At 44.7% G+C, this 24,504-nt stretch overlaps 1 protein-coding gene across 1 annotated transcript; it reads right to left on the bottom strand.

The window, feature by feature from the left end:
• Nucleotides 1-1,432: 1,432 nt before the first annotated feature.
• Nucleotides 1,433-20,412, bottom strand: LOC139285666 (gap junction delta-2 protein). The gene is made up of 2 exons (XM_070906275.1): nt 20,333-20,412; nt 1,433-2,282 (listed from the first exon to the last, which is right to left on the bottom strand). Exons 1-2 carry the CDS (start codon nt 20,401-20,403, stop codon nt 1,433-1,435), a joined length of 921 nt encoding a protein of 306 aa, XP_070762376.1. The 5' UTR covers nt 20,404-20,412.
• Between the last annotated feature and the right edge of the window lie 4,092 nt (nt 20,413-24,504).

Genomic DNA, 24,504 nt, shown 5'->3' with positions numbered 1-24,504 from the left:
CATGATGTCCCAACCAACCCGCCCTGCAAAGATAAATAAATCTATTTGGATATATTCTAAATGGATAAATAATATTACCATGATATACTCTATATAACTTTTCAACAATAATTAAATATCTCAAGGATGGCACCATCGCTTTCTCGAAGAAAAAAAAAGAAGAAAAAAAATCATCATCAACTCATGGTGATATATTTTATAAAATTTGTTTAAAGTTGTAATAAAGTGATCTGTCCCCCTCCTCTACAAGCTCCCCTTCCCTCCTCCCTCTCTCCGCCTCTCGTTCTGTCTCTCAGCACACTGGAATGCTGGAAGGAGGGAAGTTTGGTTTGTGCTTAAGGAGAGACTGACGTTTACACGCTGTTTGTCCATTTGTTCATTAGTTCCTCTCCAAAGTTTACGCAGAAGGAGAGCAGCGAGGGTCATTACTGTCATCGGAAGCCCCTGGGGTCTATATAGCTGCCAACCGTGGAGCAGAGAGAGCGAGAGATTCGGGAGAGGAAAGGGGGAAAAAGTGTTTATGGTGCTCGCTGTGTTTGTGTTAAAATCATCTTTTGCCAAGAGACAAAACATAAACATCATCAGTCTTCTTCTCTTGGTTTTGGCTCGTGACGATGTTCCAGCAGAGGCGAGGCTGACACTGATCAGAGGCAGCTCTTTCTCTCTTGGCTTCGGTCTACCTCGAGTCACGTTCCCTCTCTTCTCTCCCTCCTCGGGTACATCATGTGTGTGTCTCCCACCTACTCTCCCTCTCTCACAAACTCACCTTCGTTCTTCAGTTCGTCATGGCTTTGACAGTTCTTCCGTTCCCCTTTTTTAATGATGTTGCTGCTCATCCTCCCCGTCCCATCCCCTATTCTGTCCTCCCTGTTTCATTGAAGCTTTTACAGTCCAGAAGAAAAGCACCATGGGATGCATCAAACGCCGCCGTCATCTTCCAATATCCCCCCAAAGAATACAAAACAGCCTCTCATCTGTTCCCCTCTCCCTTCCCCTCTTCTTCTCATCTCTCGTCCGTCTTCTCTCCGGCCCCTTGAGGATTTAATCCCTCACTTTAAAAGAAATGAGGGGCAGTGGAGAAGGTAATTAGTTTAAAAAAAAGAGACAAAAGTATAAAATGGCAGTTGGAGTATCCCCCCCATGAGACCAAAATGTGTTCATCATGTTCATTTGCAGAACAGAACTTTTTGTCCTCTTGTATCCTCTCTCTCTGTGCGTTTTAATTGTCTTTTTGTCTATTTCTCGACTCTCCAAGTCATAGAGCTGGAGGTTTGGTCTTTTTTTTTTTACATTCTGTTTCATTCCATCATCACAGAGGAGGGGTCATGTTGTTTGACCTCCACACCATCTTCATTAAATTAAAATCATAATTAATTCATTCTCTCTCTCTCGCACATTCATCCCGCTCCTCCTCTTGGTCTTCTCTTCATCATCAGACGTAGGCTGATTCGCTGGACTGTGTGCGTCCCAGGTTGGGCGGCTGGGACAGATGCGCCATGTCCTTCTTCCTGATCTCACAGATAGACTTCCTGCGGGCCTGGACGCCCCTGATGGCGGCCTTGATCTTGCGCCAGCCCAGATGGTTGAGCTCAGCCAGATTGAGCACCACGCAGATGCCGCTCACCGCAAACATGAACACCAGGAAAACCGTTTTTTCCGTGGGGCGGGACACGTAGCACTCCACCTCCTTCAGACACGGGTAGCGGTCGCACTCGAAAATCCCAGGCACACTAAAGCCGTAAAGGAAGTATTGGCCCGCCAAGAAGCCAATCTCCAGCGCGTTTCTGAACACCACCTGAATGATGTAAAAGCGGGAGATCCCTTCTTGCCGGCGAACCTTGGAGCTCTTCCCGTGGGTGAGGCCCCGCGGGGCGTTGGGGATCTCCTTCACCTCCAGACAGTCGGGTTCCTCCTTCCCTCCTCCGCCATCGCCGCCATGTTGAACTAGAATACCATTAATGTTGCGGAGCTTTCGCGCCCCGTCCCTTCCTCCGTAGTCCCTCTCCATTATGGGATACAGAAAAGAATAGCGCCGGTCTTTCTGCTTGGCCGACTGGTGGACGGAGTAGGTGATGAAGCAGAGGCTGGGCGTGCACACCAGTATGATCTGGAAGACCCAGTAGCGGATGTGGGAAATGGGGAAGGCCTTGTCGTAGCAGGCCTGGTTGCATCCCGGCTGCAGAGTGTTACAGATGAACATGGTCTGCTCGTCCTCGTACACCGTCTCACCAACGATTGCCACGATCAGGATACGGAAGATCACCACTACTGTCAGCAGGATCCTGGAGGAGAAAGAGAAAGATAAATGGGGTTAATAGTCAGAGGCGCACAGTGATTTACTACGTCAGGAAGGATGAGATGTCCTCAGATGTCCTTCTACAGATGTGCTGAGTATGAGAGGACAGTGCGAGAAAGCAGTGACGATGAAGAGAACCAGTAAAGGATGAATGTGAATGTACAGAGACAAGATTTTCAGTCTAGGATTTTGTATAATCAGCTTTGAAAAGAGTAAAAATAAAACTACTATTATTAGTTTTTAAAAGCAAAAGCCTTAAGTCCTGATCACACCCCCATTTAAAACATCAAAATGTATTCTAATTCAATTCATTCAACATTACAAATATATCACAGTGAAATTTATTTTCCATCCACCTACTAATTTTATGCGAATGCATCAAACCTTTCAAACAACTGACGAATGATGAGACTGTATGGAGGAACTGGACTGTAGGCGAAGAAGCAAAAGGGAATTGCACATCAACACGTGCCTTAAAATGTGTACATAAAAGGGAGGAGAGAATTAGGAAGGAAAAACAGGAGAAATCTGATAAAGTATACAAAGTATGAATATAAATAAGTCAAGGTTGAGAGCGGGGAGCTTCAGAGAGGACCTAATCAGAAAAGAGAAGTCGGAGAGAGGACAAAGAGGCTGTACCAGTGATGGAGAGGGACACTGTGTCTCTTGTTAAGTCTTCCTCCTGATAACAACCAAAGAAATCTCATTCATCAGCCTGAGTAAACACTCCAGAAGAAGCTATGAGTGGAGCCTCGATGTGTCGTCAGCGTTCATAACTCACAGCCTGTTATCTGTAATTCCACTCGCAGTGTGTGTGTGTTTTTGTGTGTGTGTGTGTGTGCGTGTGTGCGTGTGTGTGCGTGTTTTGAGAGGGCGTTAACAGGTAAAAAGACGTGAGATGACACATCTCGTCTAATTTTGGTGTCTTCTGCATCATTAGGCCCAGTTACCATGGCAACCTCAGATTAGACTCACTTAAACTAGACCTGTGATTCGTTTCTACACACACACATCCAAACACACACACACACACACAATCATACAGAGTAATCGCTCAGTTGTTGACTGAACCGTACAGGTACTCCCTCTGCTGTCATCTACAGGTGAGACTGAGGTGGACCTGGTTCCTGTGTGGGGTGTGTTGGGACAAAGACAATACTGTTGCTGAAATTGGGTTGTCTTCCACTCTGTGTGTGTGTGTGTGTGTGTGTGTGTGCATGTTAATGTGTGTCTATCTGGGCATATGCTTAGCTGACTCGGCACGTCTGTACACTAAGTGTGTCTTCATGGTGCCGGACACACACAGTAGATGGACTACAGGTTTCTATTCATCCTCCCTGCTCTGTTTGCTGTCTTGCAGACATCTCTCTCTCTTTGTTCTTTTCTTACTTTATTCATCCCTCATTTATTTTTCAGATCTGAGACCGAGCAGGCACTTCAGATAGCAGGCTTTTTGCTTCTTGCAGTCTGTGCGAGCCTGGTGACTGTCTCACACTGTAATCCGTGACTAAACAAAGTCTGGAACAAGGCTGCAGACTGCAGACAGCCTGCCTGGACATTGCTGTTAATCTGTTGATTGATTCAGACCCACGGATATGAGGGAGTTCTGCATATAATGTAAGACCAACTCTCACTAATCACTGCCATTTTTATTAATGATAATCCCATAAATAAGGGTATGACAAATCGCTGTCATTACTTCATATGAACCCAGAGTACACACCATTACAGTAGCCTATCAAAACCTGACCTCATTACATTTATCATGGATTTATGGGTTTTTTTTTATGCATACAAGTCAATAGATGGTGACATATAAAAATGGCTTTGGAGGCGGTGCTGATGGGCAGCACAGCACGCTGCGGGAAGAGCAATTCATTCCTGAGAAAATGTCAATGTGAAGAACAGAGAATTTACATTTACAGAGATAAAGCTTCACAACAAACCGTCTTTAATGGTGAATCATAACTGCCCCCACAACTTTACATGTGTCTGAAAAGGACCCTGAGTCATTCTAAGTCACTCAGGCATTCTGCCTATTCAGTAACTTTTCAGGAACATTTCCTACGTGGCTCAAGTGTTAATAAAGGCAGCGACGCTGCCAGCAACAGCATACAACTTTCGTATGTGCGACGTTGTTGTCTATGAAGTGCAAAGGAGGTGACACTTTGCACGCTTGAGCACAGGAATTATTTTAAAGTGTACATAGCATTGGCTTATTTTGTTGTTTGATGTATTTGTATTATGCCAGAAGATAAAAGACTGAATAAAGATTGTAATGGACAACATAGAGTTTGATAGTAAAATATGGTTTTGCGATCTAAAAACTTCAAACATCACTTGCAAGACTGACAGTTATACAGGGACGCAACAGTGTACAGCTTTCTGTTTAAAATCCCACTTTAACCTCATGCCTCCATTTTTACCTGCAACTCTCCCTCAAGTCTGCATTTATTCGGTAAAATCAACAAGAGATGGTAGCTGTCAGCTGAATTCACCTCAGGACAATCCACCGCATTTCGTAGAATGAGTACTATTTGTGTACAATCTGTTTATCTGGACGCCATTGTGACTGGACAGTGGATCCAGGGGGAGGTCCATGCCGCTGCACCTGAGACGTTGCCAAATAATCATTAGATGGCATTTGGCTGTGTGAAGGGTAATCTACCAATCGCACAGTGGCTTTACCAGTCTTGTGTGGCGCAGATGTGGAGTCGAAGGGCAGAGTTAATCCTTTCCAGAGTCTGACGGCGTGCGGTTCACATGTACCTCTCATCAAAACAGAAGGTTATCGGCGATGACCTCCAAAATAAAAAATAAAAAGACTTATTGCCAATCCGCCCACCTGTGATCAGCTGGCATGCGGACAGAGAAGGAGGTAGAGAGAGAAAAATAATGCAAAAAAATGAAAATGCTTTTGCCCTTGTAGTGACTCCATTAAGGAGCTTAGTGAGCAGAGAATTCACAATACCAGAGTGAGAGACTAAATGTGCGCACGTGTGCACACGAACACACACACACACACGCGCGTATTCTGTGTGGCCACGCACGTGCACGCTCGCACACATATCCATGCAACAAAACACCATCCAGACAGTGAGCGGAGGCTGTTCAAAACAAACTGAGGACTGAAAGAAGATGTCAAATTGCTGTTTAAGATGAGTTAGTTCCAGACAGGGATAAAAAGATTATAAAGTCACCAAAAAACCCAGTGTGGCTCGGACATCTTCTCCTTAAATTAAAAGAGAAACCTGCCAGTGCTGGGACACACTGCGAGGGGGGGGGGGGGTAGTAAGGAAAACCAGCAATGGAGGAAAATCTCATCATAGAGAATGAATTATATAATAGCTTCCACACGCAAACCCACTGCTGTAATCTGTGGCTGGGCCAAGGGAGGATTCTTGCATTAGGTTTTTTGTTGTTGTTGTTAATGCCATCGAATAGCTTTAGATTATCGTACGCCACACAGCAACCCCCACCTGTTTTTTCTCTCCTCTCTAGAGCATCTTTCTTTCTTTTTTTTCCTTTCTTTCATTTGCACTCCCAGGGCTCCTGCTGTGGCCTTCATCTCGCTCTGTGCCCCCCCACCCCACACCCCCCCCCCCTGTCAGGAATAATCTCCAGATTGTGTCTGTAGTTTTCTATGAAGAGCCTCGTTTCTCTGCGAACAGTCAGAGGAGGCATTTTCCATCCAAAGTCCATCTAATGCACTCTCTAATTGTCTCCGCACGCTCGTAGAAACATTAACACTACATTCCTGTTGCTGCTGAATTGATTAGCTAAATCGCTAACTCGTTGAACAACAAATACAATTATTGATAACAATAGTTGAGTTTGCATTAAAAAAAATTGCTATTTGCAGCTTCTCAAATGCGTGTTTTCATTAATTGAATACTGTTGGTTAGACGCAACAAGCAATTTGAAGACGTCTACTTGGGCTCTTTTGTATTATTTTATCACAGTTTGTAGATTAAACGTTTCATCAATTCATGAAAAAAAAAGAAAATAATCATCAGTTCAGCCCTACGTTGGAGACATATGCTTCGAACATGCACATGGCAGACATGTTAGCACATATCTCAACACACTCGCAGCCTCTGTTCCTGGCAGACAGTGTTTGTTGTTCCCTTTGACTAATATGTTGCCTGTGTTACCACACAGGCGCCGGTGATTATGCAAAAACATTATGCCAGCATAACTCCAAAACGCCTCTTCTCCTCCTCCAGCAATTGTGTGTCCCCGACCCGCCGTCTTTCTCTCTCTCTCCTCCTCATTATCTGACGTTGGACGTCTCGCACTGAGGAAGCATTCAAAGCTCTCATTACGGACGTGCAGTTAATTGTCAAAAATTAAACGTGATCAGTAATGTGAGAAATAATCATAGTTTCTGCATCTGGTAGGAGAAGCCTAGCTCCAGACAGAAGTACACAAACACACACACACACACAGATAATGCTGTTGCCGTCCCAGCGATCAGCATTATTCAACTTCCAGAGGAATTGAAATGCCATTCACAGTGCAGCTTCCTTTATGGTTGATGCCAGTCTCTTTTAATGAAATCTTCAGGGCTGTTTACATGGTGATCAGAGAGGATGAGCTGGATAAAAATAGAAGTAGAGGTGAGGTGGGAGTCGTGTGAAGCTCAGCAGGTAGGGTTGAGGTAGCTGGAGTTGCAAAAAAATGCTCCACGCTTGTGTTGATGCGAGGCACTTTGTACGTGAGGAGTATCGTGTCCACTGAAAAGTACACAGTATGTTCCTCAGTGAGATGAGGACAGGGGTGGAGATAGAGGAGAAAAGAAACACAATTCAGGAATTGTGGACGAAGGAAAAAACAGAAGAAGAAAATAGATCAGGAGAAGAAAGCACAAATGTTTGAGGATGATGAGGAAGAGGAGGAAAAGGGCTGGAAGTAATTGGCCAGGGATCGATGAGGAGCGATGAGGTTTTGGAGAGATTGGAAGATGTGGTGGTGGAGATAAAAAGAAGAGGGTGAGGAAGAGCAGCCATTGTTCCTTTACACAGAAACCCGACACAACCCCCCCCCCTTTTTCCTTTTCCTCCCTCCCTCTCTCCCTTCAATCTCCCCTCCACTCAACTTCCCTCTGCTGGTTACCACGGCAACAGGCGAGGGGCAGAAAACGAAGGGGGATGAAGAAAGAGAGAGAAAGTGTGCCGACTAGAAGCTAAGTCAACTAAAGCGCAGCATGTTTCTGCAGATTTGTTGCACCAGTTAGAGCGTGGCTTAGGTGCCTCAAAGAGCTTGATGCTAGTTTACTTTATGCAAAAGCCTGAAGAAGAGTTCACCGAAACAACAAATGTCAGGAAGGCAAACCAAATCATGCTACTGTGTAGAGGCTGCTTAGAAGATAACTGAGTGAGGAAAACAGGAACACATTGGCCCCTTTACAGAGAAAAGAAACTCAGCCTCTAGTGTTGTTCAAAAGCCGTCAAGAAGAAGAGACGGTAAAAATAGGTGCTTTTGGAAACGGGACACAGAAACTATTTTTAATTATGGATACAGAGTCTCTGTTTTTTTTGGATGGAATCGTGACAGATAATCAGTAAAAAGAGCAGCTCTTATCTGTGTCTCCGGAGGCTCAGGAGTCTGTCAGCTGCTCTGGACTCTGATGTGAACAAGTCCAATGTTACGGCTGACCTGCTAATCCTTTTCAGAGCCTTACCTTTAGCCTCCATCAATACCTGTTCCCTCACTGTTTAGCTCTGCCTGTCCTCTGCACCGCTCCCTTCCCCCCTTTCTACGCTTCCATACCGGCGCCAGCTTTGTTTCTATAGATCATCTATAACCTGCCTTCATTTACCCCACTGTCTCTGAAATGTTCACCATTTTGTGCCTCTGCTCTGTATGCCACTCAGCCCGATGACCCGGCTGTGTTGCCATTTCACTTCGAGTCAGAGGCTAGCATCTCACTGTGGTTACATACCAAACGCAATTTCATGAAGTTTCATGAAGTGAGCACTTTTCAGAGGTCAGCACGTCCAACCCGGCGAGCACGGCACGATGGGATTGTGGTGGCGATGTGAGCAAGAGTAAAACGTTGCAGCAAACACTAATGTTTGCTAATGTTGTGCAATTAAGCAGGATGGTCTCTCTCTCAAACTGACTTTCACATCACACTTCAGGCCTTGAAGTATTTGACCCGTCCCCGGAGGGAAAGAGGAAATTGACAGAGACTATTGGTCTTCCACGTGAGTAATATTACTTGAAGTAGTCAATACTCTTTTAGCTCCTGACTTTAAACTAGTATCTAATCAAATCCTAGTAACTGTAAACACCTAGCTAGTCACCATGCTGGAGTAGAACATAATAAATATAAGAAGAATAAAATCATGATGAATATACAACCTAAAAGGGCATTACGCTTCTCCTGGCTGCACGTAGGCGGATGCGCACTGGGCATCAGATACTTGTGTGCTTCAGACCCGCCTCCAGACAGGAGTTGAATCAACTTGCTGGACGTGCAGGTCCGCACGACACATAGTTGAGATTTGGGTGGTGGACGCATCAGCTACCCTTCATCACCCTTCCCTGGTCGGTTCGCAGAGAAAGGGGGATGTTTTACACATGACCATAGGCAACTAAAACTTCAGTTGTGGTGTATATTTAGTTAGCTAAACTAAACCTTACCTTCATCCGTTAATATACGAGTGCCTGCATACAAACGATGTCATTCAGCCGACACAGAGGCCAGATTAGAAAACGCTCGTATGGGTCATTTTGGACAGGACTGACAAGTGGACCCAAATACCAAAAAGCAAACAAACGATGAAGCAACACAAAATGTGCAGCAACGTTCAGCCATCAGTGTCAGCAGTGGTTCAGGAAAGTCCCTCCTCAGTCAGTCCATCCCTGTGTTTACTCCAACCTTGATCCCTTCCTCCATTTTTCCTCTGAATGTTTTGGCTTTCTGCCTCTCTTGTGTGTCAAAAACAACCTGCCAGCAGCTCTGACAAATCTAATCCTGTCACATCAAATATGGGCAGACATACTCTCTCTCTCTCTCTCTCAGTCTGTGTGTTGCGTTGCCAAGGTTTATCAATAGCTCGTAGTTCACGCCGGGTCACCTGGCACCAAGCTGCATCCAACCTCACACAGGAGCCCTCAGAGAGAGAGGCACACACACACACACACACACACACACACACACACACACACACCCAGAAGGGACTTTCCGGTGCTTCAGGCCAGTGACAGAAGGAGTGAGGGGGCTGCACTCTCTCCTGCTGGCCACCCACCTCCCAACATACACACACACATATAAACACAGACCGACACACTCTGAGACCATATACAGTGTGTGCTTGTGTTGCGTACACATGAAACAGAGAACGAATTCTGTGAGGACACCTCTCCATGCACATGTGCACACACGCATTTTTAATCAGAGACACACACACACACACACACCCTTCCAGCTGTTGCGGGGCGTCACAAAGCCGATTGTATCTGACATGACCGGATGTTAGTTTCATCCTCTCAGGATGAAGATGAAGATGAATTTTCTATCACACCAACCAGTAATAGTGGTTTTACTGGGAGCGTTTGATCTCAGAGGTTTAGTTTGGTTCAGGTGACAGCGTGTACCAGTGTGGTTTATTTGGAAGTATATGCAGTATATGCAGTGGTGTGACTCCATTATCTTTTGACCATTGCCACTAACAATATCTAATTGACAGGCTTTTTTTTTTTTTTTAAATGTGTGTCTGTGAACCCCCCCCCCCCCTTTGTATTTATATTTAGTCTTTTAAAAACCTGGACCAGGTCTGAATCAAACAACCAACCCTTTAATCATCTCACGACCCCATAGATTTATATCATTTTGTTTGTTTCTTTACATTAAAATGATATTTGTACATTGATGCAACAGTATTAATAATCCAATAATTTAATATATAATAACATGTCAGTCACAGGGACACTTTTCTGAAGCAACAAGTATTTTTACATTGTGGTATCGATACTTTTACTTTTTATTAAAGGATCTGTATACTTCTTCCACCCCTGAGTATGTGTTAATATACATGTAAGGAGACACACAGTGTGTGTTTATTGACTGTAGATTAATTATTGTGGGAAAGGAAAACAACCTTTTAGCATCATTATTTTCCTTACAAAGATAATGTTTCCTTATAATGCTGAATATAAGTACAGCTATACATCATTCATCCTCCTTGTGCACTGTATTACACTGTAAGTACTGTAAGTACTGTATATTTGTGTTGGTTGGTGACAGTACTCTTTATTTATGATGGTATAGTCTCTGTGTGTAATCCTGGGTCTGTAAACTGCTGAAATGGAAATCTAATTATAGCATATTCTAATACTGTTCACTTATCTACCCATCTCTCTGTCTCTCTCTCATGCACACACACACACACACACACACACACACACACACAAGGTAGTTGTGTTGATGGATGTGAGGTGACTAGCTGGCTCTGAGGATAAATTAAATTGATGAAGATCATAGCCCTACTGAGGCAGACAATAACTCAAATTTAACACAGTATCTCACACACGCATGTGCACATGAACACACACACACACACACACACACATGCAAACGTTCAGTTGTGTATTTTTGTGTTTCAGTAAAATGAGATGATGTAACCCTTTATCCATCAGTCCGACTAATGACTATTAAAGGATATTTTTTAAACACCAATAACGACCAGATTGATCACGAGAGAGGTTTAGGGCATCCCGTTTTCCTATCAGTGCGCGGGTACGTAAGTGCACTGTACCCAAGGGTCTCCATGACGATAATAACCGCAGCACAGTTACCTTGGCAACAGATTAGGCGCTCAAGTAAGACTAAAACAGGAGCCGAGACATTAAAAATAGACTTTCTAAAAATCTACTCTGAGTGATCGTTCAGAAGTGATCAATGGCAGGGATGAAAAGAAGTGACACGAGTGGTCACCATGGCAACAGACCAACCAGTGTGGAGCACTGTTTTTTTGGGGGGGGTGTGGGGGGGTAGGTTATGAGGTTGTGATGGAGGGGTGAGGCGTGAGCAGGAAAAAGAGCAGCAGGAGAGAGGAAGGGAGAGAATGCGTGGGCGGGAAAGGAGGGAGGGAGGGAGGGGGGGTCAGTGGAGGGAAATACAGAGAGCGAGGGGGAGTGTGAGAGGGAAATGATGGACGTAATCCGGATTAAAACGGTGGGTTTTGGACAATCCCGAGTTAGGGCCGTCGCATCTGTGCCAACTCTCCACCCAAACGCGACTCCCCCAGTGCCAAGCCCCCCCCCCTCCCAACTCAAATCAGCCGCTCTGGCACATGCAGGGAGCCTCCATGACACACAAGCAGACAACACATGGCCGCACAGGGAACATCCCAAACACACTCAGTGGAGAAAAAAAAATACTCTTATACCTATTTTTATACCGTGTTTCTGATCCGCCGTCGTGGTTCCAATGAAATCAACACGAATGACTGAAAAAGACACGGTTTACATTTTTCATTAAGTGGTGGCATGTAACGTAGTACATTTACTCAAGTATTTTCAGTTTATACTACTCAACACTCAATAATACAATTTTGGCTTCCACTACATTTTACTAAGTCTTACTCCACAACAAGCGTTAGTTTGCAGATTCAGATTATTAATTCAAATAATAATCAACTAATAAATGATGATGAATTGTTATGAAGCTACCCAGCAGAAAATGAAGTACTAAGTTGAAACGAGCTATATAGTATAGCATATTTTGATGCTTATACTTTTTTTTATAATTTTATGATTTATTTCATTAAATTTACACACTGAAATCTTCACGTCTTGATTATCTATTTACAACAGACAGTAAACATCACATCTCACTTTGACTCATTTGTTTTTGTTGCATAAACACGTAGATACTGAAAAGGTATGAACTGCTTTAGGATTGGTAGAAAGTTCCAGTGTAGACTGTGGTGGAGGACTGGGTCTTCAGTGGTGGTCTCTTCATGTGGATTTAATGTGTTTTTACTGATCTGATTAGATACATGTCTGATGAAATGGGATTCATAAGCACACTGAGGCTGCAAGCAGTGAATGAATGAATTAAATGATATATATGAATGAATTTTATGAGTAAACCAGTCGCCACTCTTTCTTTTCCAAGCACAGTAACTTGGATAGAAGCACAATAGCTGTTTCTGCCTGTTTCCAGTCTTTAGTGCTACACTAAGCGCTTTCATGGCTCCGTCTTCATGTTTGACGGACAGATATAACTCGCACCATGTGGAACTATTTCTTGAAGTGAATGGTATTTTTATGTTGACGCTCTATCTGTGGCATTCACCACGCGACGCTGATTGGGAGATACAGCTTTTTCCAGTAAATAGCAGCCAGCAGTGACAGAGTCCAGTCATTCTGCAGGTTGTGAAGTAAATCTATGAGTTTCACGTTCACTGTCTACCCATAATTGGCCAAGAGAGCGGTGTGAATGTAGCATACTGCCGAGAGTCAAACGCACTCCCTGCAGCTTTATTTAGCTTAATTGAAGAATCTGCGAATGGGATCACGTGTGTGGAGTGTGTGTGTGTGTGTGTGTGTGGTGATGTGTGAATGCATTGTCACACTCTATCTGGTTGCTCATATGCAAAGACGAGGACTGTGACAGTTTTGGCAGTATGTGTGAGTAAATATATCAACCACGCTGCCGGTTTGCTGACGCACACGTTTGTGTGGGGGGGGGGGGGGGGGGCAGTGAATCAGATGTCTCCTTATGTACGTTGGTCCTGGCGGAGATGGTGTGTGTTTTAGGAAGGTGTTGGGTGTTGTTTTATTCATGTTGAGTCAATCACACTGTGCAGAAGCTGATACTGCCTCTGAGGAACAGTTACAAACGCACACACACACACACACACACACAAACATGCTCAAAGAGATGAATGTACTGCCGTCTAAGTGACTCTTACACTCTCGGCTCGTTCGTTACAGACCTCGGTAAAGTGAGAAGATGCAGCCAATGATGGGAGTTGGGGCGGGTGGGGGTGAGGGGGGTAAATCATTGGCAGAAGAGCGTCCCTTTGATCTTCAAAAAGCGAGACAGAGGCAGATACAGCGAGGAGGCAGAGTGAAAAACAAGGAGAGAGAGAGATGCTCGCAGAGCTGCGGGTTTATCAGAACATCAGCACGCAGACATAATGATCAATCAAACAAAACGAGAACGTCAGCTTTATGATCCTACAGAGAAATGCTGTTAGTCATGTGTGATAAAAGCAGATTCTATGAATAAGACAATAACCTCACAGCCACGAGCTTACACAAATAGACCCAACTGAGAAAACAAAAGCAGCAGCCTTACTTTGTACCAAACAAAGATCAAAGTTGGATATTTGTTTTAATTTTAGCACCCCATAATTTAGGTAGCGTTGTTCATCTGACTGCATAAGAGATTCGGCACCAGCGAGCACAGCCAGTTCAGCGCGTCTCTTGATGACACTTCTTTAACATTACATTTATTTAGACGGCGCTTTAATCCGAGGCGACGTACAATAAGTGCACCTCAAACGCGTAGAAACGACCCAAAAATTGCAAGAAGCATCCAAGTACGTCAACTTCATCAAATATGCCAAAGTGCTACATTTAGAAACTCTGAGAGACAGACAAAGAGTTGAGATGAGAGATGAGTTTTCAGTCTGCGACGGATGATGTGTTGAGTTTCTGCTGTCCGCATGTCGATGGGGAGCTCGTTCCACCATTGTGGGAGGAGCTTTTCAAAGTTTGGGCTCCTGGCTTAAAGTTTATAACACAAAATGTAACACGCAACAACCAGCATATTTACTCTGACTAGTTTTCCTACCTTGCGTACTACAGTCTTGTCAACAAGGTATGAAAATCATCTTGCTGAGATGTAAATTAATAATTCATCACATCACCGTTATCATCTTGTGGTAATGCAGATGAGAACAGGGGCTGCTTTTAATGCCGCCATGATCAAATATTGATTTTCTGACAACATCCTGTAGATCTTGGCAGGTGTATTTTTTTAATCCTTGCACGTCAGATGTGACAGAATGAGTCTTTTCAACCATCATTTTTTTTATAGCAATCATTCTCTCAGTTCATGTTCCAGTCCTATATTGATGCTTTAAAATTAAAACATATTTCATAAATGAACATATGACTAAATGAGTGGTTCAGGTGGCTGTTTTTGCAGGGTTGCTCTCCTGTGTTTGTGTGTGTGTGTGTGTGTGTGTGTGTGAGGTGATGTCCAGGTTAAACTAACCCTCCAGTATCATTCGAACACTAACCTGCTCTGTCCTCCAGCGAGGTGCTAACGCTAAACCTATAAGCCTTACTGAGTCACCCTGCCAGAGACAGTTTCTCCCCGAGGCCCTGCAAGGTGAAATCTGTCTCAACTCTGACCCCTTCGCCTGCTCTAATCTCTCCATCTTTACCCATTCATCCCCCTTTTACTCTCTTCTCTGTGACCACCACCACGTTGCTGTATTAGAGTCTCACCTGAGTTTCTTCATCCGCCAGTGTTTCCCTCATTGTGTTCCTTGATACACCTCACTACATAGATTGGCGTTAACACGCTGCTTAAGGATGAAGATGGAGGTTTATCTTCTAACATAATGTCTGATGAACACACACACACACTTGCAATAGGAGCTTAATCGATTAATCCATCAGCCTGTAGACACCGTCAACCCTGACCTTAGCATATGTGGACTGTAAGGATCAAGAGAGGGAGAATAAGCAGCTGAGAACCAGAGAGAGGATGGGGGGGAGTGGATATGAGATGTGAACAGAAAGAAATGAGAACACAAGCTGCATAATTATGTGCAGTCGCCCCCCCCCCAGCTACAACTGCATCTCCAGCAGTCCCTATGGAGGCTGGTTGTAGCACTCCAGTCATGAAAAGCTACAGAGCAGCTCTCTCCTGCTCCCGGGGCTCATTTACAGGATTCATAATCTCCCTATGGAACATGTGAGGTCATTTTAATAACCACTTTCTTATGGCAGCATGGAGGAGGCGCTGACATTACAGCCGACAGCATCCCGGGGGTCATTACAAATGGATGCAGGAAGTGTGAAAGCAGCGACAGGGAGGGAGGGAGGGAATAGATGTCAGAGGTGTCGTTCGGCCTTCTGTAAGTGTCTCTTTTTAACAATCTCTCAGGGGAATCTGCCGCAAGTGAGGCGATATCGCAGCCTCTTTCTGGCTTTCTTCTTTTTTTCTGCAATATATAGCCCACATTTGTTAGATAAGCCTCATTCCACACGAACAAAATCATCCATCACCTCCGCAGGGGGGGTATGAGCGCTCCACGGGGATTTGCTAAGTAACAGCGTAATGATCTAAAGGTCATGTGACGACAGAGCGGTAACCTGTCAACAAACACAAGCAAGCTGAGTCGTGCGCGAACACTGCTCACTAATAAATATTGGTTGGGCTTGGTGTTGCACTGTTCTGAAAGGGTGCACATACACACACATATGCTTCCCTAGATGGATGAGCTGACGGCTCAACACTCATTTGACTCCGGGAAGCCACGCTGAGGAGTCATGCTGACCTATGTCAAGAATGAGGTATAGAGCTTCTACACCTCCTGTAAAGCATGCATGTGCAGAGGCATGCTGAGATACAAGTAAATCTCCTCTTCTTCAGGGATTTCTCCCTCGTGCTCCAAAAGAACTCCAGCTGCAACGATATTTTAAAATGAGCATCTAGTGCATTAAAGCAGTTTTAAGGCCTCAGTATGCTTCAAACAAAGCGCTTCTTGGATCACATAACAGCGTCTGAAACCTCCTTTCCGGCAGTGGAATCGAGGAGGTTGCATCGGTCAATATTTGTGACTTTCCAAAACAGACTACGATCACACCCACTGTATGCAGCGACTGGCCTGGTGTGAAGAGGTGTGACAGTAGTTTGAATTTGACTCTGTACTTCTTCCGTCACTTTTCGTGTATACAACTGAGCGCAAAACCACAAATGCTTTCGAGGAGAGAAGGCGAAAGTGTGCTCTGTGCTCTGTTATGCACAGGTTCAATTGTAGCCTGAGGCCCTTTGCTAATAAAGGCAAGAATGCCCCAAAAAATATCTTTTAACAAAACAAAAGGGATGAGGACTATCTTATCCTTGGACAAATAGTATTGTAGTGTTTTGAATCTTGCTTTTTTCCAAATGCCAGTTTTGGATCTTATAATCAGAGTCATCTTATATCCGGGTCAATACGATATTCAAGGAGTGAGAGTTATCCAGGATATGGTTCTCGTTCAGCTTTGGAAGTAGTAACACTGATTGTGAAGAGTCACTTTAGCTGGCGAGGTGTTTAACCATGGTTCTCTTGTCGAGATAGGTATTGCAAGGATAAATATTTGGTCTGCTAATTACTATCATGGTTTATTTAAATGGGCAAAAAAAGTCAATGAGGTACTTACAGCTTTAATCACTCACTTAACATTCCAGTTTCTGCAACCCAGGAGTCAATTTGTATTGCAAATGGACAGGTCTAAAGACTGTTTCAATAAGTGCCCTGTCTTCTATCAAGCTCTACTTCCTTTTCCATTATTGGAGATCAATATCAGGATAGTGGGAGGATGGACTTGCATGTTTAGCAGTCCCACTTTGACCAATGTCTGCTCACAGATGGGACCTTAGCCTATGGGAGCGAGACCACAGAGACAGCTTGAGCGACGTTGTTGACTGTAGTTAGGTAGACAGTGCTTCATCACGGCTTGTCCTCAGAGGCTGTGTGTACCAACAGGTGTCCCACAGTCCATCAGATGCTCCTGGGGACGTCGATTTATACCCGCTCCTCTGCCCATAATGGTAGGAATTAATCACAGGTAGCACGTGAATACACAAAAACACACTCACAGACAGGACTGAAAGTACACAGAAGCTCACGTTTTACACACACCGTCTGAGTATTTATGTACGCACACACACACACACACACAAACCCTGACCGTAGAAGGGAATCTCTAGAGCCGTTCGTAATCTTACACAAACAAGTGTTGTATTCCCCCTAATGTGTGTGTGACTCATGTATGACGAATGGCCTGCAGGCTGTTGTCATGGCGGGCTCATGAGAACACACGCTGGCATCGCCTCAGGCACGGCAAACCTGTCCAACGCTTTCCCCGGCAGGACAACACCTGCGCTGACCAATGAGATGCGTGAAATCGCAGCGGAGGGACGAATAGGTTTTTAGGATTGAGGGAGTATTAGTGTGCGTTTATAAAAATTCATGCCCGCAGTGATGTCCCAGATTAGACGGTTTTGAGCTGTAGAAAAGCCAGATGCAGGGAAGGCACTTTACTGTGGGAACGTACAGGCTGTCACACAGAAACTACAGCGAAAAATGGTTGACTGGCTCTTGTCATATTATCAGTAATAGCACTAAATGATTAGGAGGGCTTCCGATTAACAACATTTAGGAGATACATAAATACCATGAATGACATCCTCCATTTGTTTATCCATTTCTTCCAATTGGACATTAGTAGAATGTCATATGTCCTCCTGTTATTGGATGAAACAAGCAGCAATAACCCTTTAGATTTCCAGTAAACAGACCAGTGCATTTCTGGCAATGTGTGTTACCACGGAAACCACGAAAATAATTCTCTTAGTAGTCAGTAAGACTTTCAGTAGGAAACGGCAGCCTATACTCAAAAGGTTCCACTTGCAGTAACTACTAACTGTAATAACACGTTTTTCATGATTGTTGTGCGTTGACTCTCTGTAGGCGGTGGTTTGAGCTGAATGCTAACATGCTCACCATGACAATTCTAACATGCTGATGTTTAGCAGTGTTCAGCAATATTTGCCATGTTCACTAATGCAGTTTAACTTGTTAACATGTTAACATTTGCTAATTAGCAGAGGCCATTATTTGTGCGGGTATTTGACCCTAAACCAAAGTATTGGACAGATCAGATAGAAAGTTAAGGGATCTCCAAAGTTATTATAATTCATCCGAAGGGGGACATGAACGTCTGCTCCAACTCTCATGACAATCCATCCAATAATTGTTGAGATGTTTCACTTAAAACCACCATTGTCTATCTCATGGTGACACTAGAGGAAACGTCAGGGGATCCCAAAGTCAGGAGTTAGGATTCATCCTCTTGGGACCATGAAGAGATATTGAGATATTTCAGTCTGGACCAAAGAGGTGGACTGACTTTGCCATCCCTAGGTTGAGCCGTGCCATCTTTCAGCAACAGCACAACCTCAGTTACTGTTACAGATACTTGCAGATACTGTAAGACCTTTGGAAACATTTAAAAACCTGTGATTCAATGGTTAACAGAAAAAAAATCTGAGGCATTGCTGTACAGTAAGTGCCTCTGGAAATGGACACCACATGTATTGAGACTAAACACAGGTGAAACTGTTCGGGGGCTGCTGGAAAACTTGCGTGTAAATTTGTATATTTTGAAAAAGTGTTGGCCGGCTCCTCCCGCCATCTGAACATTTCAACTGTCTGGACTGCAGATATAATCTGCGCAAAGATGATCTGAGGCTTTTTGCCGCCGGGTGTCCTGGTTGCCCCGCTCAGGTCGTGACATGCAGCACCATCTCGTGACGAGACAGTCCTCTTGGCTTCGTACCAACGCCCTGCAGACTGAGGCCATGTGTCTGCTCGCTTGTCTCTGAATAACTGCTCCTCGCTGCCTTCGCTCGCCTTTTTTTACTCTTTCTCCGTCATCTGCTTCCTGTCTCTCACATCTCACACTCAAGACTGTCGATTCCACACGTCTCCTCTCCACTTTGCTACCAAACTCTTTTGCTAATTTTTTCCCTCGATTGCCTCGGTGGATTTCATTTTTCTCTAGCGCTTTTTCCTCCTTAACAACCCTCTTGTTCTGCATCGTCTCTTTCTCGCTCTCGCTGAGAGCCTGCAGCCAGGATGACTAGTCCAGTTGATGAGCGACACTGCCGCTTCCAGTGTCTCATGAATGAGGGGAAGCAAATGCTGACCAATCATTCATCATAACACCAAGGGAAACAACTCTACCGACAGACCGCTCTCAGAACAAGACTCGAAATCACTTCAGTTTCATAACTCGACACGATAAAATTCACACTCAGAGCTCTGTCAGCAGAGGACGACTCATCCACTGCCAAAAAAGAATATTTCTCCACATCCTTTACTTCATAAACTGGCTGACATTTATTCACTCAATAATTCAAGAGTACCACTAGCCAGAGTGAGTCAGTAGCTTCAGGGGATTGGTTTAAACTGCTAATTCAAACAGTCTCTAATGAACCCGTGTTGAACCTGTGGTTTTCAAAGATGTCCCAAGAAAACCCCAAACTCAGGACTATGTCCTTTACTAGATGTAAGACCATGCCACCAATACCATCTACAGAGCTGAAGTGCCTCTGTGGCTAAAATGCTCATCAATAATTGCTCATTCTGCGGCCAACGAGAAGTTGTTATTCAAACTAAAATACGAGACATCTCGACATGTAGAAGGATGCATAAATCATAACTTCCGTGACCTCGCGCTAGTGACTCGTTTTTGTAAGGTTGTGAAATGACTTCATACTTGACAGAGAAAGAAAGAGAAAGATAAGCGGGGAGGGGAGGGTGGGGGGGGGGGGATTGTGGGAAAGCTCAAATGAGGCACGCTTGTGTAACGCGATGGCTTCTGAAGCCGACTTGACATTAAAGCGGGAGGAAAAGAGAGGGAGAGTGAAGACATCAGCACAGGGAGGTACAGTAGAAAACTGAATGAAGGAACTGTTGACTTTTAAGGTGCGATGTCCTCACACTGCTCTGGATCCTCTGATGTCCAAAGCCTCTGTGTGGGCTAATAGCGTCCCTCCTAGTTTCCTAACCCTCCCATCATGTCACTCAGAGGGATTAAAGACGCTAAAGCCCCCCTCTCCCTGCCATCAGCCACGTTGGACCAGGAATCACTGACAGGAAGCAGGGAAGGATTCATATTCTGCATGCACACGTTACAAAAGCACTGGTGTACATGATGGAAGCAAGCAAGAACTTCCCCCACGTCAAAGCATCGCTCTGAAGACCACAATCAAGAACGAGAACTCACCTTCCGATCATAGTAGAGTGCTGCTGCACGGCAGCCTCCAGGAGGCGCTCTAGGATGGTCCATTCTCCCATGGTTGGGTTTAGGAGGCATCCACTGGTCACGGGAAATCAGGTTGGGGCTTCCCAGTCAGCAGGGTGTTAAAGTCCCTTTTTTTTCTCTTCTTCTTCAAGTCCACTTGTTGGGTTGAGATGAGGTAGGGAGTGGCTTCAGGTGGCTTGTAACAGAGGAGACTCGAAGGGGCTCAGTGGCTCCTCATTGTTGCTGCGGTCGTCTCCCGTCTTATTTAGGTGCTGTCTCAACACGCACCCTTAACCGCACCTGAGACGGTTGGACTGAAGCTTGTCTGTGTGTCAGCTGCACACACACCGGCTCTGTCTCTTCACGTTCCCACTTTCCCTCCTCTGGGTGCACCTGACCCTGTTTACCTCCTAAACAGCTGGTCTGTCATATGTTCTCACACTGACAAACACACACACACACACACACACATGCACACACACACACACACACACCTGGTCCAGCACACAGAGACACTGGCGCTCATCTACTTCTGCTGAGTTTCAGGCAGCAGCCGTCCATCACTCCGCCCTCACACTCTGGTTCTTTGACAGCATGTTGTAGTAACTCTGGGCGGGCTCAGGTCCAGACGCTCATGTGAGCCGGAGCAACCGGGGATCTGCGTCTCTGCTGGTTCTCCGCTCCCCCATCCTCTTCATTTCCTTCTCTTTCCCTCCTTCTGTCTCCTCTTTCTCTGTCCTCTCTTCCAGCTATGTTTCGAGCTTCTCCTCCTCTCCTTCTCTCCTGGTTTGGTTCAGGCAGCACTGGACTGAAGCATCGCACTCCTCCTCCTCCTCCTCCTCCTCCTCCTCCTGCTCCGTCTCCTTCCCTCTGCTTGAAACCGTGCGAGAGTCGCTGGTTTCTCCTCGTCCTCACTGCCTCTCTCTCTCTCTCTCTCTCTGCGTTTCTCTCAGCGTGGTTTACGAGAGGCAGCTCTCCTTTCTTCTCTCCCCTTCATCTTGTTTTTTCCTTCCCTCTTGGTTTCTCTCTCTCTCTGCTTGCTCCCTCCACCTGCCTCCGTCTCTCTCTCTGTGAGTAGGCAGCCAGACCGAGCGTGTGTCTAGAGGATTAGAGAGAGGAATCATCTCTCTGCTCCTCCTCCCCCCCCCCTCGCTCCCTCTCACTCACTCTCCATCACTGTTTATCCTCCTCCTCCTCCTCCTCTTCATCTCTTACTGCTCCAACAGCACCACACGATCCACTCTTCCCTCTCACAGCACACACCGCTCAAGATTTTGTTTTCATCATCTTCTGTCTTCTCGTCTGTGTGTATTGATACCAATTGTAACGAGGATTATCTCAGCTGTTTACACACACACACACATCCAGATAGACATGAGAGGCAGTGTGTGTGTGTGTGTGTGTGTGTGTGTGTGTGTGTAAGATGGAAATGGCATTAGCGACAGTCATCAAGATTTAGAGTACTTTGCTCACACACACACACACACACACTCTGTAGTCATGAAAGACCTTTTTTCTGTTAAAGAAAAAACGATGACCATTGCATGGCATCACTGAGGACAAGATTATTTTCATTATCGATTAATCTGTTCATTATTTTTGGATTATTGAATTAATTAAAAGTGTATAAAATGTCAGACAAAAGTGAAACATGCTCGTCCTCATGTTGGGCAGAGCTGTTGAGGACACTGAGGTCATGTCCTCAGGATTTTGTCGGTAATTTTGGTGGTTGTAAACAGCCCAGGCAGGAGATTACGATCTACAATTACTGTTATTTTTAAGTTATGAACTGTGGCTTTTTTTAGTTTGATTAAATTCTTAAATTTGGAATCAAAAACACATTTGGCCTGAATGATATTATCTATTCATGACGTTGTGGGGAATAGGGACATAGGTGGACTTTGGACTCCTATCCCATTTTTCTACGATGGGGTCTTCAGTTGGCGTGTTTTGTCTGAACCTCTATGACATTCAGCTCACAATGATATTAAAAACAGTTCATCAGCAAATACTCCCATTTGAGAAGCTGGGACCAACTAAAGTTCGGCTTGATAACTGACTTGAAGCAGGTATAATGAATATTCTTTATATTTTAAATGGATCATAAACGGAAAACCATCACCCGACTCTGCAGTTCCTCTGGTTCTCTCTCGCTGTCCTCCGCTGACTGTACACCGCCCGCTCAGCACTAAATGGCACACAGACAAAGTAAGCGTCTGGCTGGTGAACATATGATATGAATATTGGAGCATTATGTCCATCAGGTGGACACCAACACCACTCCGAATGAATGCTGCCGTGTCTGCTGTGATGTTGTGTTTGCTGGTTGTTGTTTTTTTCAGAGTCTAAAAGTTATATAAAATGAGGATATACTGTCAGCACTATTTTCATGTATGAATTGTACCTTTATGGTGGAGCATGCTGGGATGTTTGTGACCTCAGCTAGCTTGCGGCGCAACCTAAAATGTGTCCAGGTGCCTCTACATGTGCCTAACTCCACAGTGAACACAGCGAAGAGGTGTGAACAGGCAGGGGGACACTAGGCAGCCGTCACTTTGCAGCAAATAAGCTTGGCATCACATGACAATATTCTCACACACACACACTGCTGCATCTCCACACAGTGCAGCTGAGTGTTTTAGTGGCCTCCTCTGTCGCTCCCCGGCTCCCCAAGGAGGAGTAGTAATCTATTCTTAAGGATGTAATGAGTGACTGCACTCACACATAATCCGTCCCACCCCATGCCAAGACAATCTGGCAGCACCGAGTCTCACACGTGAAGAGAGTAAAGGCAAAGCAGAGAAAAAAACACAAACAAAAAACAACTCGGCTGCAATCTGCCTCCGTCTGGCACGAGCGTACAAGACATTTCTCTGACCTCCTGATGTCCTTGTAAGGGGACTTTTCTGCTCTCTATACATAATTATTTATTTATATATATAATTTCTCCATTATTCCTGAATTTACATATTTAGCCACACCAGCGGCATGGCTCCAGGGATGGGCATGGATGGATCGTCATCACATTCTGCACAGACGTTCATGGTCCCAAGAGGATGAACCCTACTGACTTCGGTGGTCCCCTGCCATTTCCTCCAGCTCCACCATGAGGCCGACATTTGTGGTTTTGGGTGAAAGGTCTTTTTAACTATTTGCGCCATCATGATGAGTTTTGATAATGTTTGTGATCCCCTGACTTTTCATTTGGCACCATCATCAGGTCAAAGGACTATTTAGGACTAATTATCTGAAAACTAGTGATATTCCCGTCAGCCTCCCTTACAGCAGACAGTCGTGTGTTTCAGTGTATTCTGCACTAAATCCTTTAAGTAGAAAAGTAATGGATGGGTTTCCCGGGGGACAAACTGAGGCTTTATGAGTCTGCCGGTTAATTCATCAGCAGGTAGTTGATAAGCCGCTGAAATGGGAGGTCCAGGGTCCACTACACACTTTGTCTTGCAAGGAAGGATGGAGAGCAACTGATTCAGGCAGCTTGGTAGGTGGGTGGATGGGAGTGGGGGGGGTTCTGCAGACTCTGAAGGTAAAAGATTACATTTTCACGCTGATTAACGGATAAGAAGCTTTAGCGTAGCTCCAGGCACCACAGGACCGAACGTGTGTGTGTGTGTGAGCGTCCTTGTTCACACCAGCAGGACACTGAAGGCAATTATGGTTTTAAGCCAGCGGGTTGAATCAATTATCACATGCCAACTTCCTCAAGCCCATCTGTCGGGGGTTCTTTCTTTTCACCTAAGATTTTCAACAAAAAAAAAATCATTTATCTACTTCAGTTTAACTCCACTCAATCAGGTAATCTAATTATGGGATTTAAAAAATGAATTTATTTTTACTTTCTGTTGTCTCTTAACTTTTAAATCACTGTTAAATACTTTTTGCTGTATGATAATCTGGATGTCTCAAACTCTTGAGGTTAAATCACACTAGAATACTGATTTCTTGACAAAACTGAACATAGAAAGAAAATATTACCTGCTGATTTACCTACTGTTTTCATGCAAACCCTTAAAGTTTTCACCAAGGCATTTAGGATAGATTGTAAAGTTTACATGTATGAAGTTGCGGTCATCTTGAGACCGGCTCAATGATAGCGGACATAAACCTGACCAATATCCCCACAGTAGATGGTAACACTT

Source organism: Enoplosus armatus, chromosome 5 (assembly GCF_043641665.1).
Source record: "Enoplosus armatus isolate fEnoArm2 chromosome 5, fEnoArm2.hap1, whole genome shotgun sequence".
Lineage (NCBI taxonomy): Eukaryota > Metazoa > Chordata > Actinopteri > Centrarchiformes > Enoplosidae > Enoplosus > Enoplosus armatus.
The sequence above is the reverse complement of the archived record's forward strand: the minus strand, read 5'-3'. Positions and strand labels throughout refer to the sequence as shown.